Raw genomic sequence first — 14411 nt, forward strand, 5'->3', positions numbered from 1 at the left:
AGGCACAGCCCTATTCAGCCCAGGTGCTAACTCCTCCCACCACTCAGGTTGCAATTGCATTCATTCAGCCTAGTGCTGACTCATCCAGCCTCTGGGGGAATTCCCTAGCCCCTGTCACTCACAAACCAGACAGTCAATACACAAACAGGCCCAGGCACACAGAAGGGTCAGACAAGAGAACAGCAACTTTCTAAAAGTGCTGTTCTCAAACACAGGATTTAAAAACCACCTTTCCTAAAAGATGTGTTATTAAATTCTGAGTTCAGGGATACTAGATACGTATGTCCTATATTGTTCCTATGGGAAGAAATGCTGTTAACCACTGTAGCCAGCATCCCCCATGTTAACCTATGGAGCAAGATAGCCTTACAATAGTGAAAAACGAAAATGGCTGTAATTCACTACCAGAGCATGGTACCTGCACTAGTACATGCTCTACCTTTCACATACACTGCACCCTGCCCAGGGGGGTACCTTGGGCCTTCCATAGGGTTGACTGATGTGCACGAAAAGGGAAGGGTTAGGCCTGGTCAGTGGGGACACTGACCAGGAGGACATGGCAGTTTCTAAACTGCCCATAGGCACTGCAGTGGCAGGCCTGAGACACCATTTTTAGAGCTACTCCTGTGGGTGGCACAATCAGTGCTGCAGGCCCACTAGTAGCATTTGTCATCACCAGCCCTGGCACACCCCGTGCATTTTACTAGGGACTTCATGGTGATACAAATATGCCAATCATGTATTTCCAATCAGAATAACAATTTACATAGAGAGCATATGCACTTTAACACTGATCAGCAGTGGTAAAGTGCGCAGAGTCCTATTGCCAACAACCACGGGTCAGGAAAAATAAGGGAGGAAGAAGCAAAAAGTTTAGGGATGACCCTGCAAGAAGGGCCAGTTCCAACAGTTATGTACCCATACTTTTGAGCCTTTGTGCCTTTATGCGATGGGTTATTTACCCATACTGTTGTGCCTTTGTACCTTGTGCCCATGTGCGATGGGTTAAGTATCTTTACTTTTGGGCCTCTGTGCCTTTATGCGATGGGTCATTTATGGTACCCTATACTTTGTGCAATGGGTCATATATCCCATACAGTTATGGAGGTGTGCAGAGAGTGAGTGTCTAGATATTTATCTTCTCCCTTTTGTCTTTCACTCTCTCAGTCCTGCACTATTTTCTCTATGGTGTGGCATGTAGAAACTTGGTTGGGTGTTGTACTATCTCAGCCTTTAGTTACGCTACTGCCTTGCACCTTTTTACATAGTGCCTTCACTCTTACTAAACAACGATCCATTCATAGCTTTCTATTGTTTGTTTTTCTCCAAGGGAAGGGGATGTGTGCCATCCTGTAACTGTTTGCACTGTTTCATCCTTCCCTCATTCTAGTCATTCTACTACCCATTCTTTTCTTTCTTTCTTGCTAATATGAACTGTGTGCAATATTGCAAGTATTATCATTTTTATTTTGAAATTGCAATGTTGCAAATTATTGTGTTTTATTGCTGTTGAAGGGAAGGGGATATGTTATACCTTGAATCATCTCCTTCTTAGCTGCTCAGCCAGAATGGATGTGATGTCTGCGTGTAATGTTGGAATGCTTGATGACAGAGAGAGTAGAATGTGAGTGTGCCTGGTTGTGTGTGGAGAATGACAGTTGAAGAGAGTGGGCTGAGCAGCAACCATGCAGCTCCTGGTGGGACCTTCCATAAGACCTCCTTAAGACCTTCACAGGACCTTTACAATACCTACTTAAGACTTCTATGGAACCTGTAACAAATAACCAATAAACCTCTTACATGGAAAATACCTCCTGGCTACCTGTGGTCATCTGTGGAATTTACCTTACAACAGTTTGCAACCTTCTGATGAGTTCGTTGTTGATCCGGGCATAGAAGGCTTTTCATTCTGAAGTGTCTGCTTTTGTATACCGATTAGTGAAGCAAGAGTCTCCTGCTTATGTTTTAGGAATGGAAATCGATGTGTGTTAAAGCGCTATTTTGCACATTTTGAACATCTAACTAGTAAATGTCTCCGCTGAAGTGCTTGCTAATAACATATGATGGAGCTTTGAAGCCACTATTTCAGAGCATTGGTGGCTTCATCCATAAGAAGTCGATAAATTGAGCACCATTAAGTTGTGTAGAATTAACCATTTGCAATGCTTACAAATGGAAAGCGTGTGGTAGGAAATGCTAAATATAATGTAAAAAAGGATCTGCAAAAGTTGTTTAAATTATGTTAGAAGTATGAAACTGCTACCTATCAAAATATCCTCCCTTTGCCGACTAATTGCAGATATTTCTAATGGAGTTGCGACATTTATACCCCTGAAGAAAGTGGAAGAAGAACATGTTCAAGTGAACAGAAGCAATGTTTATCAAATTCGTCTTTCACATGCCAAGGATGACGAATGGTGAGTTTCCATTCAAGTATGTATGTATATCCTGTTCACAACTGACATTTGGAACACAACAGTCTCTAATTACTGGCAAACAATACCCCTTGCGAACCTGTGGTATAGACATCCATTTTTATGTAATCTAATTAATCTTGACTAATTATTATATCTAATTAATTTATTTTAAAAAATGTGTTAGTAATACTCACACCAATGTGTGTACAGATTCCCGCTCTCATTTAGGTCATTACTGATTTCTGGTCCTGTCTCAGTTACACTAGGCTCACAGCAACCCGTTTTCCAACCTACACACTTAGCTTTGAAAAGGAGAACATTTGAAAGAAAGTTTGATTTGCGAGGACTGGTAAGGCGTAGGTATGGGACATTCCAATAAGGTGGAGGAGCGTCGCTCCACAGCTTTTAAGCAGTGACACAAGGGAAAAGAGAATGATATTAACTTGTGTTACTATCATTTTATTTTCATCTACTTCCCCCCTCTTTGTGTTAGGGAGCTGGGGCAGTGAAGGAGTGGTAGCACGCTCCTAAAGTGCGCAGTGACTGCTTGGCCAGCCCTCTCAGTCGCTTAAAGCAGTCTTACGCTCTTCGCATGTTTTCCTTGCAGGCTGCATTACCGCCTACATGGAGAACATGCCCAGGTCCCTAGTCAGCGTCTGAGCGCCGAAACACGGCGTTCAGACCAATCACAACGCTGCTAAGGCAGCGTTTCGATTCGCTGACTGGTAGCCTGGGTGTGCTTCCGGTAATGCCAAGGGAGTGAGAACTACCGAGGCGAGGAAGCAGCCTTAAGGTAAGATTTTATTCCCTCTTTCTCGAGTTCTCATCCCCACCCGCCCCCCCCTTCCTCCGATCAGTGCCGGGCGCGACTGATGTTGTTGTTTCTGACATTTTATATTCAGAGAAACAACAGGTTTGTGTATAATTGTGTCAAATAGGCTGTGGAGGTATACTATATGTGGTCAGATTCATCCTTTGGGTGTATCGCACAACACTCCCTAGGGTCATTGGCTAGGTAGAGCAACATATAATGTGATTCTTCGGACATGATTAAGGGAGCATAGGGTCAGAGTGCTTAAAGTTGAAGAGCGCAATATATCAGTTGGACCAAGGTCAGATAAAGTAAAGGTCGAAGTAAGGGTAAGTAAGGAAATGTGTTCAGTTGTGTGTTGAACAAATTAGGCCTAGTTCCCAATATATTGCCAGGCTTTGTAAAAAATAACATTAAAAAAAGAGACCAAAAAAGGTGTTAGTTATGAGTTGAAGGGTAAAGCTTTGAATGGAGAGTAGTGGAATGGCAAGGAAATATAGAAGCAAGAGGATACAATATTTAGATGTAAGGGTTGGAAACAAATCACAAGGAGCAGGGACGACCCTGCTTGTGGTTTCTATTCAGCCCACCAGTGGCCCAATCAGATGGACAGAGGGGATAGAAAATATGAGCAGCGGAGTCTCATAGTGAAACAACAAGATTGAAGAATTGCAAAGAGGCGAATGCAGCGGCCTTCCTTTTTATTTTTTTAAAGAACTTTTTATTGGGATAACAAGCACAGAAATCAAACATTCAATAACAATCAATGATTAAAACAAAAACAAAAAAATTCAAGAACTGTGGTTAATTCCCCAAACATTTTTCACAATTTTTCTCCCCTCCACCCCGGCGGATCCATCCTTCCCCCAGCAACCCAATTCAGCAAAAACAAGGAGAAAACAAAAACAAAAAAAACAGAAAAACAGAATAAGAATAAAATAATACAATAATACAATAAATGGGCACATGGAGAAAAAAAAGAAAATATAAATATGTCTTTGTCTACCAGACATAGGCAGCCAGAGCTTCTCCCCTTTCTCTCTAGCCGGCCTTCCTCTCCTCTTCACCACCTCCATTTCCCAATTATATATAGACAGTAATTTATTAAGCCAAACATTTTCAGTCGGAGGGATTACATCTAGCCATACTGTGGCTATACATAGACGATAGACAGCCATGGCAACAAATACGAGTTTCTTATAATTTTCATCCATTGCGTGATCAGAAATACCCAACATGACAGTCAACGGGGTAAATATAAAAAAAAAAAACAGGATTCCACTCAGCCTTAGTTCGATTTTAGATAGTAATTGAAAGAGTTTGGAACAGGTCGCGAACATATGGGTGCTATCCGCAGCCACTTATCCACAGCGCGGACAACTAATACCGGTGGTGCCCCCCCACCTATGTATTCGGGCCCGGGTAACATACAAATCACATCAAGTTTTAAGGCACTGTACTTGTAAATTGGCAGATATGCATGACATTTGGCTATAGTACAGAGAGTCCTCCCAGTCCCCCTGCCCAGCCTTTACCTGTACTTGCCATCGTTCAAAATGTTTAGCTAAATCATCCCCCATTCTTTCCGTAATGACTTTATGAATAGCAGCGGTTTTTGGTATTGTGTTTCTGAACATTTCTAACAAGGGGATTTGTCCCCAATTATGGCATTTCTTATCTAAAAAGTCCCTAACCTGTAGAAATGTAAAGAAATCCATTTACCAATCCCAAACCGTTCCTTAAAAACATCAAAAGAAAGTATACAGTCCCCGGACAAAAAATCCCCAATACAATCCCTTTTGCCCTCCATATGCGAAAGTAACCATCATTAAAAATATCAGAGCAGAGTGGTATTGCTGCCAAAAGGGGTATACCTATGCATACGGGAATTCCAGCCTTTTTCCTGACTGCCGTCCAGACTTTATATACGCTGACCAGCACCTTGAACTTGACCCTCTTAAAATGGGCAAAATCAATCTCTCGCAATAGCAAACCTCTGGCCTTTACCCCACAAATAAGTTGAAAAATAGAGCTTCCAAAGTCATCTGGATTAGGGCCATTTAACAGTTCGGCAGAATACTTCAAGGTGGTGGCCCAGTAATAGATCTGAAAATTGGGAACGGACCACCCCCCTCGATCTCTCAGCAAAGTCATGTATCGTAAAGCCCGTCTTGGGCGCTGCCCCGCCCATAAAAACCAGGAAATTACCTGATAACATTTCCGGAACCAAGCTTTACTGAATTCCAGAGGGATAGCCCTGAAATAATAAAGAATTTTTGGCAATAAAATCATTTTGATAACGTTACTTTACCCCATAAGTGTCAAGTGTAGATTACTCATTCTTTTAGTATCAGTTTTCATTTTTCCTAAAAGTGGCACGAGATTTAGATCAACAATTGTGGCTAGGTCGAAACTAATTTCGACCCCGAGATATCTTGCTCTAGGTACAATCCGTGGATCAACAATATCTACCTTCTCATTAATCACTATTTGAGTTTTGCTTTCATTCATATGGTAGCCAGAGACTTCCCCAAATAGAGATGTTATAGCCCCAAGCTCGGCTAGAGTATCCTGTGGAGCTGGAGTAACTATTGCTAGGTCGTCAGCATATCCTAACATTTTTACCTCCCCTCCTGGAGCACATACAGGTTGAATTGCCTGGCTCTCTTGTATTAATCTGATTAGGGGGTCAATATAGATTGCAAATAGCAAAGGAGAGCAGGGGCAGCCTTGCCTGGTACCCCGCTCTATGCTGATCCCTCCAGAATAGGCTCCCTTTAGTTCTATCTTGGCTACAGGATCTAAATACATGCCTTTTATAGCCCGAATATACCCTTCCACAATTCCATAGTATTTCATAACTGCCCATAAAAAAGGCCAGGAGACCCTATCGAAAGCTTTTTCGGCGTCAAGTAAAATTAGCGCCATAGGGTCTCCTGTCACCTTGGTGTAATCAAATTAAGTTATGACTCTACGGATGTGGTCTATAGTTTCTCGACCCAGAACAAAACCATGTTGATTATGTGATACTAATTTTTTAATGACCGAGGCCAGTCTATTCGCAAAAATCTTAAAATAAATGTTGACGTCGATATTAATCTAAGTAATTGGCCGGTAAGCTCCTAGGTCAGTGGCTGGCTTGCCTTTCCTTTAAAAAAAAACAATTATGGCAAATCTCCATGAATCGGGTGGAGGTTCCCCCCCCTGAATCAAGCTAAATAGCTCCAACAAGATTGGGGCAAGCTGCATGGCGAATTTAAAAATAAATTCTCCTGGCAAAAAGTCAAGCCCAACAGCTTTACCGGATGGAATTTATTCTAGAACCTTACCAACCTCACCTAAGGTGATTGGTGCTTCCAGCATACCCAGATCTATGGGGGACAGAGGTTCAATTGGAACTTGATCTAGGAATCCCGCTATCTCATCCTGCAAAGTTAAGATATTAATCCTTTCCTTTGAGTATAGTCTCTGGTAGAATTTTTCAAAAGCTAGAAGAATAGCATCGGAATCTTTTACAAATCCAATATCTGGATCATTGATTCCCATGATTTGGGCTTGAGCTTCCTTTTCCCTGATACGTAGAGCAAGAGTATGTCCTGTTCTCTCATTGCTTTCGTACATTTGCGTGCGCCAGGTAAGATAACTGGCAGCTGACTTACTAGCTAAGATCTCAGTTATGGCAGCTCTAGAAGTTACAATCTGCATTTTTGCTGCCTCAATATCCCCTTTTTCCAAAATCACCTGGCCCAGGTTTAATTCGACTCTGCTCAATTCCGCATATAGATTATTTATCTTATCCTTCTCTTGTTTTTGAGCCTGCCATCCGATCTGTGTAGTCTCCCCTCTGACCCCGGCTTTTAATGTGTCCCAAACAAATTGAGGATTAGTGCTGCCCTGATTTTCCGCAAAAAAACCTAGTGATCCAGATACCTATATGCTCCACATATTGGTTATCACTCAATAGAGTCCGATTAAAAGTCCAGCTGGACTTATTCTTTGAACACTTGGGTGAGAGTTCCAGAACCAACGAATTATGATTGGACATAACCTTGGGACTTTTCTGAATGTTGCAACCCGCCACCAAATTATGAGAAATAAAAATATAATCTAGCCTGGAATGTGATTGATGTGGGGCGGAGTAATATGTACACCCGTCTTCCCCGCTTATTATTGCAGCCCAAACATCTACTAGCCCATGGAGCTCTCTTATTTGGCACAGAGACCTAAAGACATTCGGTTTCCGCCCCTGGTAACCTGCTACGGATGGATTCTGTACAGCCCAACCCAGATTTATATTGAAATCACCACAAATAATCAGTGGGAGCAGCCAACCCACCAATTCAGTATTCAGCCAGTCATATACCTCAGTAGCATCCAATACCGGGCCATAAACAGAGCAAAGAGTGAAAACATTATTATCTATAACACATTGAGCTAGGGCCCATCTACCATATTTGTCTGAGATTGAGCGTGGGAAGTTCGCCAAACCCCTGCGGGCAAATATAGCAACACCCCTAGTCTTAGTCTCCTGTTTAGAGCATATCACCAACTGAAACCCATCTAATTTCAAAATTTGGCTTTTACTAGCTTGAATATGAGTCTCCTGGAGACAGATAATATCGGCCCTGAGAATTCGAATGTCCTCTTTAATCCTGCCCCGCTTGGCTGGGTCATTCAAACCACATATATTAATCGTGGCTATCCGGCCTCCCCCCATTGATTATATATTTATTTATATATATATATATATATATATATATATAGCGGGCATGCTGAGCGAGATTGAGCCTCTATAAACACACTTGTTTGACACCATCTCTGGGTTCCTCTCTTCATTTGTTCAGGACTGCGCGATATCTGGCAGTGTTGGAGATTGGGACGAGTTTTTCTTTGATATATATATATATATATATATATATATATCAATGTTGTACTCACAATAAACACAACGAAGGCCTACAAGAAGCACATAAATTCTGATAGCTACTTTCCACATGCTCATTACCTTACACCCCTTAATAATGATCCGGCACCCCCGAGCCCCTCCCCCGAATACAGCGACCTTCCTACAGTTAAAGACATGTTAGGGGAAGTGTTGTAAAGGATGGGGAAGAAAACAATGTTATTAGAAGCTTAAAATAGGAGTATATTATAAAAGATAATTTATTAGAGTGTATATAGTAAAAATAATTAAAAGTTGAAGAAATGTATCAAATTATTTGATAATTTGTTCTGCTTCAGTAAATGCAACCTATTCCAAGCAACAAAAGAGTATGTGTATATCTTGCCATATTCCACGGAATATAATGACAATCAGAACATGGAGGGAAAACGTTATTTGCTGGTTTATGAAACGGTGTTAAAGTTTTATTGCCAACAAGAAGAAACCACAGCTATCCCTAGGTACTCAATAGTCTGCTGCAACATATTTCTTAAAGGTCCTTTAGAATACAATGGATCCCAGATATTGCAGAGTAATTGAGGTGCAGCTACCTATGCCTCTTCCTCATTGTAATTGAGAGGGTTGGCTGGCTAGGTTCTGGTGAACTAATCCCTAACACAGTTTGAGTTTCTCATAGTGCATTAAATGCTGTATCTTGTTTTAGCACGCTCAGTTAGGAAAGGAACACTGGAAAAAAACATATTGTGATTTAGAAGATGCACATCGAACCCACTATGTTTTTCCCGCTACAGTAAAATAACTGAATGAAAAACAGACCTATTTGGTCATAGAATTAATGAGTATCTTATAAGGTCCCGATGATCTTTCCTGTTAATTATAGGACTATTCGCTTGTCCTTTTTGTTGGTTATTGAATTGCTACTCTGTGAACTTCTCCGAATTGTTTTATTCTTTAAAAACTGCCTATGTTAAGAGCAGGAGCTCTCCCCTGACCATTCCATTGTTTAAAGAAAAAAAGACAGAAGTGTGATGTAGTTAACGATCATCTTCTAATGGCCTTTCCTTTTCTTTTGTAGGTTTATTTCTGTTTTAGCTCTATGCTTAGATGGCTGGAAATCAGATGGAGTTGTTTACCCAAAACCAGAGTGGCTGGTAAATGAACTTCTGCCCAAACTGGCTAAGTGGTCTGCCGAGCCCAAGACAAGTGATTTCAAAAGCACCTTGTCCCTCATTTCTGTAATACGATACAGCAAGCTTTATCAGGAGCTGAAAGAAAAGTATAAAGAAATGGTTAAGGTAAATGCGAAAATCATGTTGGACATAACTACTTGGGCTTGGCTGTAGTCTGTATATCGAGTAGGAAAGATTGCCTGCCGTAATATAGTAGGCAAAATAGAGAGGACCAAAATATGAAGGTGGTAAGTGCATATAGGTAGGCATAGATATACTATTCTTAACTCCACATCTACATACCTTGAATATATATACATTGTCGAGTTACATATTAGTGGAGTCTGCACATTCCTTTACATACTTACCTGTTTGATTTTTTGCCCGTGATACTATGATAGGATGTTATTCCCTACTACATATTCTGTATCTCCACTTTTGCCCTATCATAGTTTACATTCGAAGTGCAAGCGTTTTACAGATAGGACAAGAGTGGTACAGTAAGCAATATATTTTAAAAAATTGTCTATTTGGAGATAATAATTAATGGCTGTATCTTGGGACAAAAAGTACTTGCACGTTATTCCCACCCTGTTCGTATACCCGGAGGCATGATATCTTGTTTCAACAGGCATTGGCATAGCCAATAGGTCTTGCCTTTGGGACCTTATAAGTATTTAGTTATACAGCACAATATCCTTGATGCAACAACATCAACTGTTGCATGGCTAAACACTTAAAAGGTACCAAAGGCAAGACCTACTGGCTATGCCAATGCTTGTTTGGCTAGTTGTTGACCTGCTTTATGTTCAGGTGAGCTGGTTTTTACTATTGATTTTTATGATATTAAAGCAAACATTGCCTGCACCAGACTCAAATCAGTGCAGTTTTCCATATCTTACAAAAAACCTACACGGTATATCTTTACAAGTTTGAAAACTGCCCCATGGGACACTATTCTACCTAATTAACTCACTAATGGGGCTCCTTTTATTTTGGTACTGAGCCTATTTTCTTTCCCTGTCTGATGCTGCATGTTTGGCAGGGCCACTGGCATTATGCAATTGTGCAGCAGCGGCAATTTCTGCAGAATTATGCATTTGACGCATTTGCCACATAATCGACCATCTGCTGCAAAATCTACAGATTTTAACAACAAAAGTGCTTTCTTTCTCAAACGGTTCAAAAGTTACTAAAAATGCAGACACGTCTTGCTGCATGTGGGAAGGCCCTTTGAAAATCTGGAATAGTCAACTTTCTTTTTCCCACTGCTAAATGTGGGTGTTAAATTGGTACTAATGAGGTGCAACCAGTGCCCAAACAGTGTTAACAAGTTTAAAAATGGCAACACAAATGAAGTAATACTATTTCAAAACGTGCCAGATTATGCTGCCTAGTTTGCCCTTTCTTGTCACATAATTTACTAACCCAGCCACATAATGTAACCTTCTTCTGCAGCATAATTGCAGTGGTCCTGATGTTAGAGTAATCAATGGTAGTGATTTTGTTCCTGTTTATATTTCACATGCCCTCCTTAATCTTGCATTCCCCTAGAGTGGTAGCTATTTCCAGCAATTGTGTTTCTGTATTTCATCTCACAGCATATTACTTTTGGATGATAAACCCTTTGTACTGAGTTCCCTCCAGGTGTTTATAACAGGCTACAGTTGAGCACCTTGGAGTTGAGGCTGCAGGCAGTACAACTTTCACACTGGGCCTGACCGTGGGTCAAAAAGGTGTTCAGATTACATGATCATTCAAAAATATGGCCTCTCTGCAGAGCAGAAAGCGCAATGGTCCTGTATTCCAGTTGTGATTCTATTCGAATGTGTGTGAAGGAGCTACTTATTTTTCAAAACAACAAGACCGGCCCTGTATAGGAGCAAAGAGAGGAGTAGTCATCATCATTGTGTTAGCTCACCCAGAGGAACCCAGAAATGCGCAAGGACACAGAAGGCCACACACGGATGTCGCCAGCTTGGATTAGAGTTTAGAGAGGCAATCGCGGGACAGAACAGTGCCCGCCAAAAGGCACTTCCGCACTGCAGATGAGGGGAGCAAAGAAGTCCACGCGGACGGTGCGCGCTGCTGAAGGGCAGAAGAGAAGCGTGGGGTGGGGGCGGGGGCAGAGGACGACAGAGTACAGGGCAAAAGTAACCCCTAGCTTCACAAACAGCCGTGGTGCGTAGTAAGTATATGGGGGCAGAAATTGTATGGACAGCCTATCCGAGGGTGCCGATTGGCAGGAGACATTCAAATACGACAACAGATGTTAATGCACAACTGGGAACCCCAATGCTTCCACCAGGCGCGTGGGCAGAGTATCTGGTGAAAGAAAGAGGAGGTGGTAAGGACTGATGGAGCAGCTTCAGAAAGCACGAGTCTGGGCCGCCTTGCGACAGTATTCCTGTGCTCGGTAGGTCTCTCAGTTTTCACTCTAGTGACAACCATGTCTACATGCAAACATAGTCTATTTGGGGGGGTTTCCCAGTCCTGACCCGGTTAGGCTGCCCTGACTAATAGTTTCGGGTATGAACAATGCTTCTATATTTGTACAGAAAGAGAACCTAACCGAGTCAGGACTGGGAATCCCCCCCCCCCCCCCAAATAGCATATGCTTTTGATATTCATTATTAGAGTGCCAGGGTACAATCAGTTGTATAAACACTTGACGAAGAGTCCTCTGGAACTGTCGTTGATCCAACAACCGTGGTAGTGGGATGTTAATGTTACCTGGAGGGGCACCAGAACTACAAGAAAACAAATGTATTTTTAAAATAACTATTGCAATTTAAACATTCCATGTTGAATTGTTAGTGCGATTGTCAAAACCACCGCTACTTTTGCTGTGTTATCATGCAAACATAGTCTTATTGGACTTTTAGGAAGGTGGGTGCATTAGGCACACCCTGTTGTATACCAAGGAATGTGCACAGGATGGGAAGCTCCGAAACATGTATTTGAAAACCTTGCAACTATAGTCCCCGCTATACGTTTATGCACATTAGTTGCCGTTGTGATAAAGATGGGTAGAACCAATATATCTCCTAAATTATTACAAATGAAATAAGTCTGGGTGGAGGGGGGGTACTTGTGCCGATGTAATCAAGGTAGTTGTATTTAAATATAAGGGGACGTTATGGAACCTTGTGCCCAGATGCAGAGAGCACTAAATACTGAAAACCAAGGTTAAAGGTCATGATAGCTTTGTTTTCAGACCAAATCTATCACCGTAGGGATTAGGATGAGAGATAAGACTGGAGGTTCCCCTATGGCACAGATGTCATGTGCACCCCCTCCCACCTCTGCCTCCCACCCTCCAGAGGTTCTGCTGCCTTGTAATCACGGGGCAAACATCGGTTTGAGTAATGCCAGAGCCTGGCATTCCTCAGGAGAGCAGGGCTGGTTCAACAGCAGAGACAGGTACACTCGAGCAGGAATCTGACTGGTAACTCGTACGTTTTTGCATAAATTAACGATTGCACATGCACTGACGAAGCATAATTCAACGGCGCAGACATTAGTGCAGGCTTTTGAAGCACTCAAGTGGGCATCTGACAAAATTACAAATATGATGAATTCATTATTGTAATTAAATATTCTAAGAATTCTATTGAACGCAGCACGGCACTTCCAAAGATGCAGGGGCACTCCGCGAGCGTCGCTCTGACCAGAGGCACCAGGGGCTGATTATCTCAGGAAACAAGCATTGGTCTAGTGATGCGCGAAAAATTGAAAGTGAAGTGCGGGGACGAACGGGAGTTTTGAGCGTGCGTGAAAGTAAAAGAGATCGCACGTGCATGTGTGCGTAACAGCAAGCTGGTGGCTGCCTTTGGTAGCACTTGAAATATCCACTTACTAAATGTCTCGCCAGTGCATCGCATGCGCTGGTTCTAGCGAGACCTAAAAACGTATATTTAATAATGTTGTTTAGTGCTCATGGTCAAAAGCTCAGACTTGACTTTGAACAGACCAAAGATTTTGTTTAATTTAACTTTAACCGATATGTTTTTCCAGAGCTCTTTAATGAAGTTAATATATAATTATTAGCCATTCTCCCAGACATTTGAAGTCGCAGGTCTAACCCAGCTGTATCACAGGTGAGTTTGGATATCTTCCCACCTCTAAACAAGACTCTGGGTCCACTGTCTAAGGTGGTAAGTAGATTCCCCAATCTTTTTGACCTTCTGGGCAGCTGACCAATCAGTAAAGACTTAAAAGATTGAAAGCAATGTTATTTTATGAAAAGAAAACCTTAACCACAGTTGGTGTACAGTGAAAGTCCTAATCTATCAATGAATTCAGACATATCAATTTAAGTAACAAAATAACACAAATGCGGTTGCACACTGTTCTCAAGTACTAATTGACTACTTAGCTGTCCTGTTGATAAATTATACGATCTCGACTTGCTCACCAAAACCAATTGATTCTTTGTCGAGTTTGGGGCCTGATTGAGATCACCAGCTATCTTGATAAAAACTTAGATGTAAGAAATTGGGTTGGTTGACTGGGGTGTGAGCCCATGGCAATGCACAACCGCTATCCTTGTCAGGATAAGGCACAAGCAAACCCCATAATAACCTAAGCTCAACCCCTGGTAGCGTGGCACAGAGTGTAAGGCTTACCTTGGAAGTAATGTGTAAAGTATATGTGCAACACTTCAAATAGTAACACAATGAAAACACACCACAAAACAAGCCCACAACAGAGTTGGACAAATAACGTAATTTTTAATAAATAAAAGAAGACCAAAACAACAAATATCCAATTGGTAGAACCGGAGATATTGAATTTGAAAGTTTTTAGAGAAAATAGAATCAAAAGGCATAAAGCGCTTACTGTGGATATCTGGTTGCACCGGACAGGACAAAGTCACAAGTTCAGGTCGACTCTGATGGGGTGTGGGAGACTACAGGGACTCAGTTAGGCCAGCAGAAGAGAGTACCTTAAATCCTTGGTTGCAGAGTGTTGCGTGGATCCGCGTGACGATGTGTCGCTCTGCTAAATCGATGCAGTGAGATCGTGGTCCTGGCTCCTTTTCCTTCGATGATCATGTTGACATGGCTTTGAATGTGAAGTCGGGCTTCGGGGATGCAGCAAGTAGTCTG

General features: G+C 41.9%; 1 protein-coding gene across 2 annotated transcripts in view; it reads left to right on the forward strand.

The window, feature by feature from the left end:
* The window catches only part of TRMT44 (tRNA methyltransferase 44 homolog), a 224774-nt gene that overhangs the window by 10837 nt on the left and 199526 nt on the right, over window positions 1-14411 (forward strand). For both annotated transcript variants that reach the window (XM_086964141.1, XM_086964142.1), the window contains exons 2-3: window positions 2300-2417; window positions 9207-9426. In XM_086964141.1, the coding sequence (XP_086820267.1) occupies window positions 2300-2417; window positions 9207-9426 (338 nt within the window). The remainder of the gene's footprint in view (window positions 1-2299; window positions 2418-9206; window positions 9427-14411) is intronic.

This window comes from Lissotriton vulgaris, chromosome 3_2 (genome assembly GCF_964263255.1).
Source record: "Lissotriton vulgaris chromosome 3_2, aLisVul1.2, whole genome shotgun sequence".
Lineage (NCBI taxonomy): Eukaryota > Metazoa > Chordata > Amphibia > Caudata > Salamandridae > Lissotriton > Lissotriton vulgaris.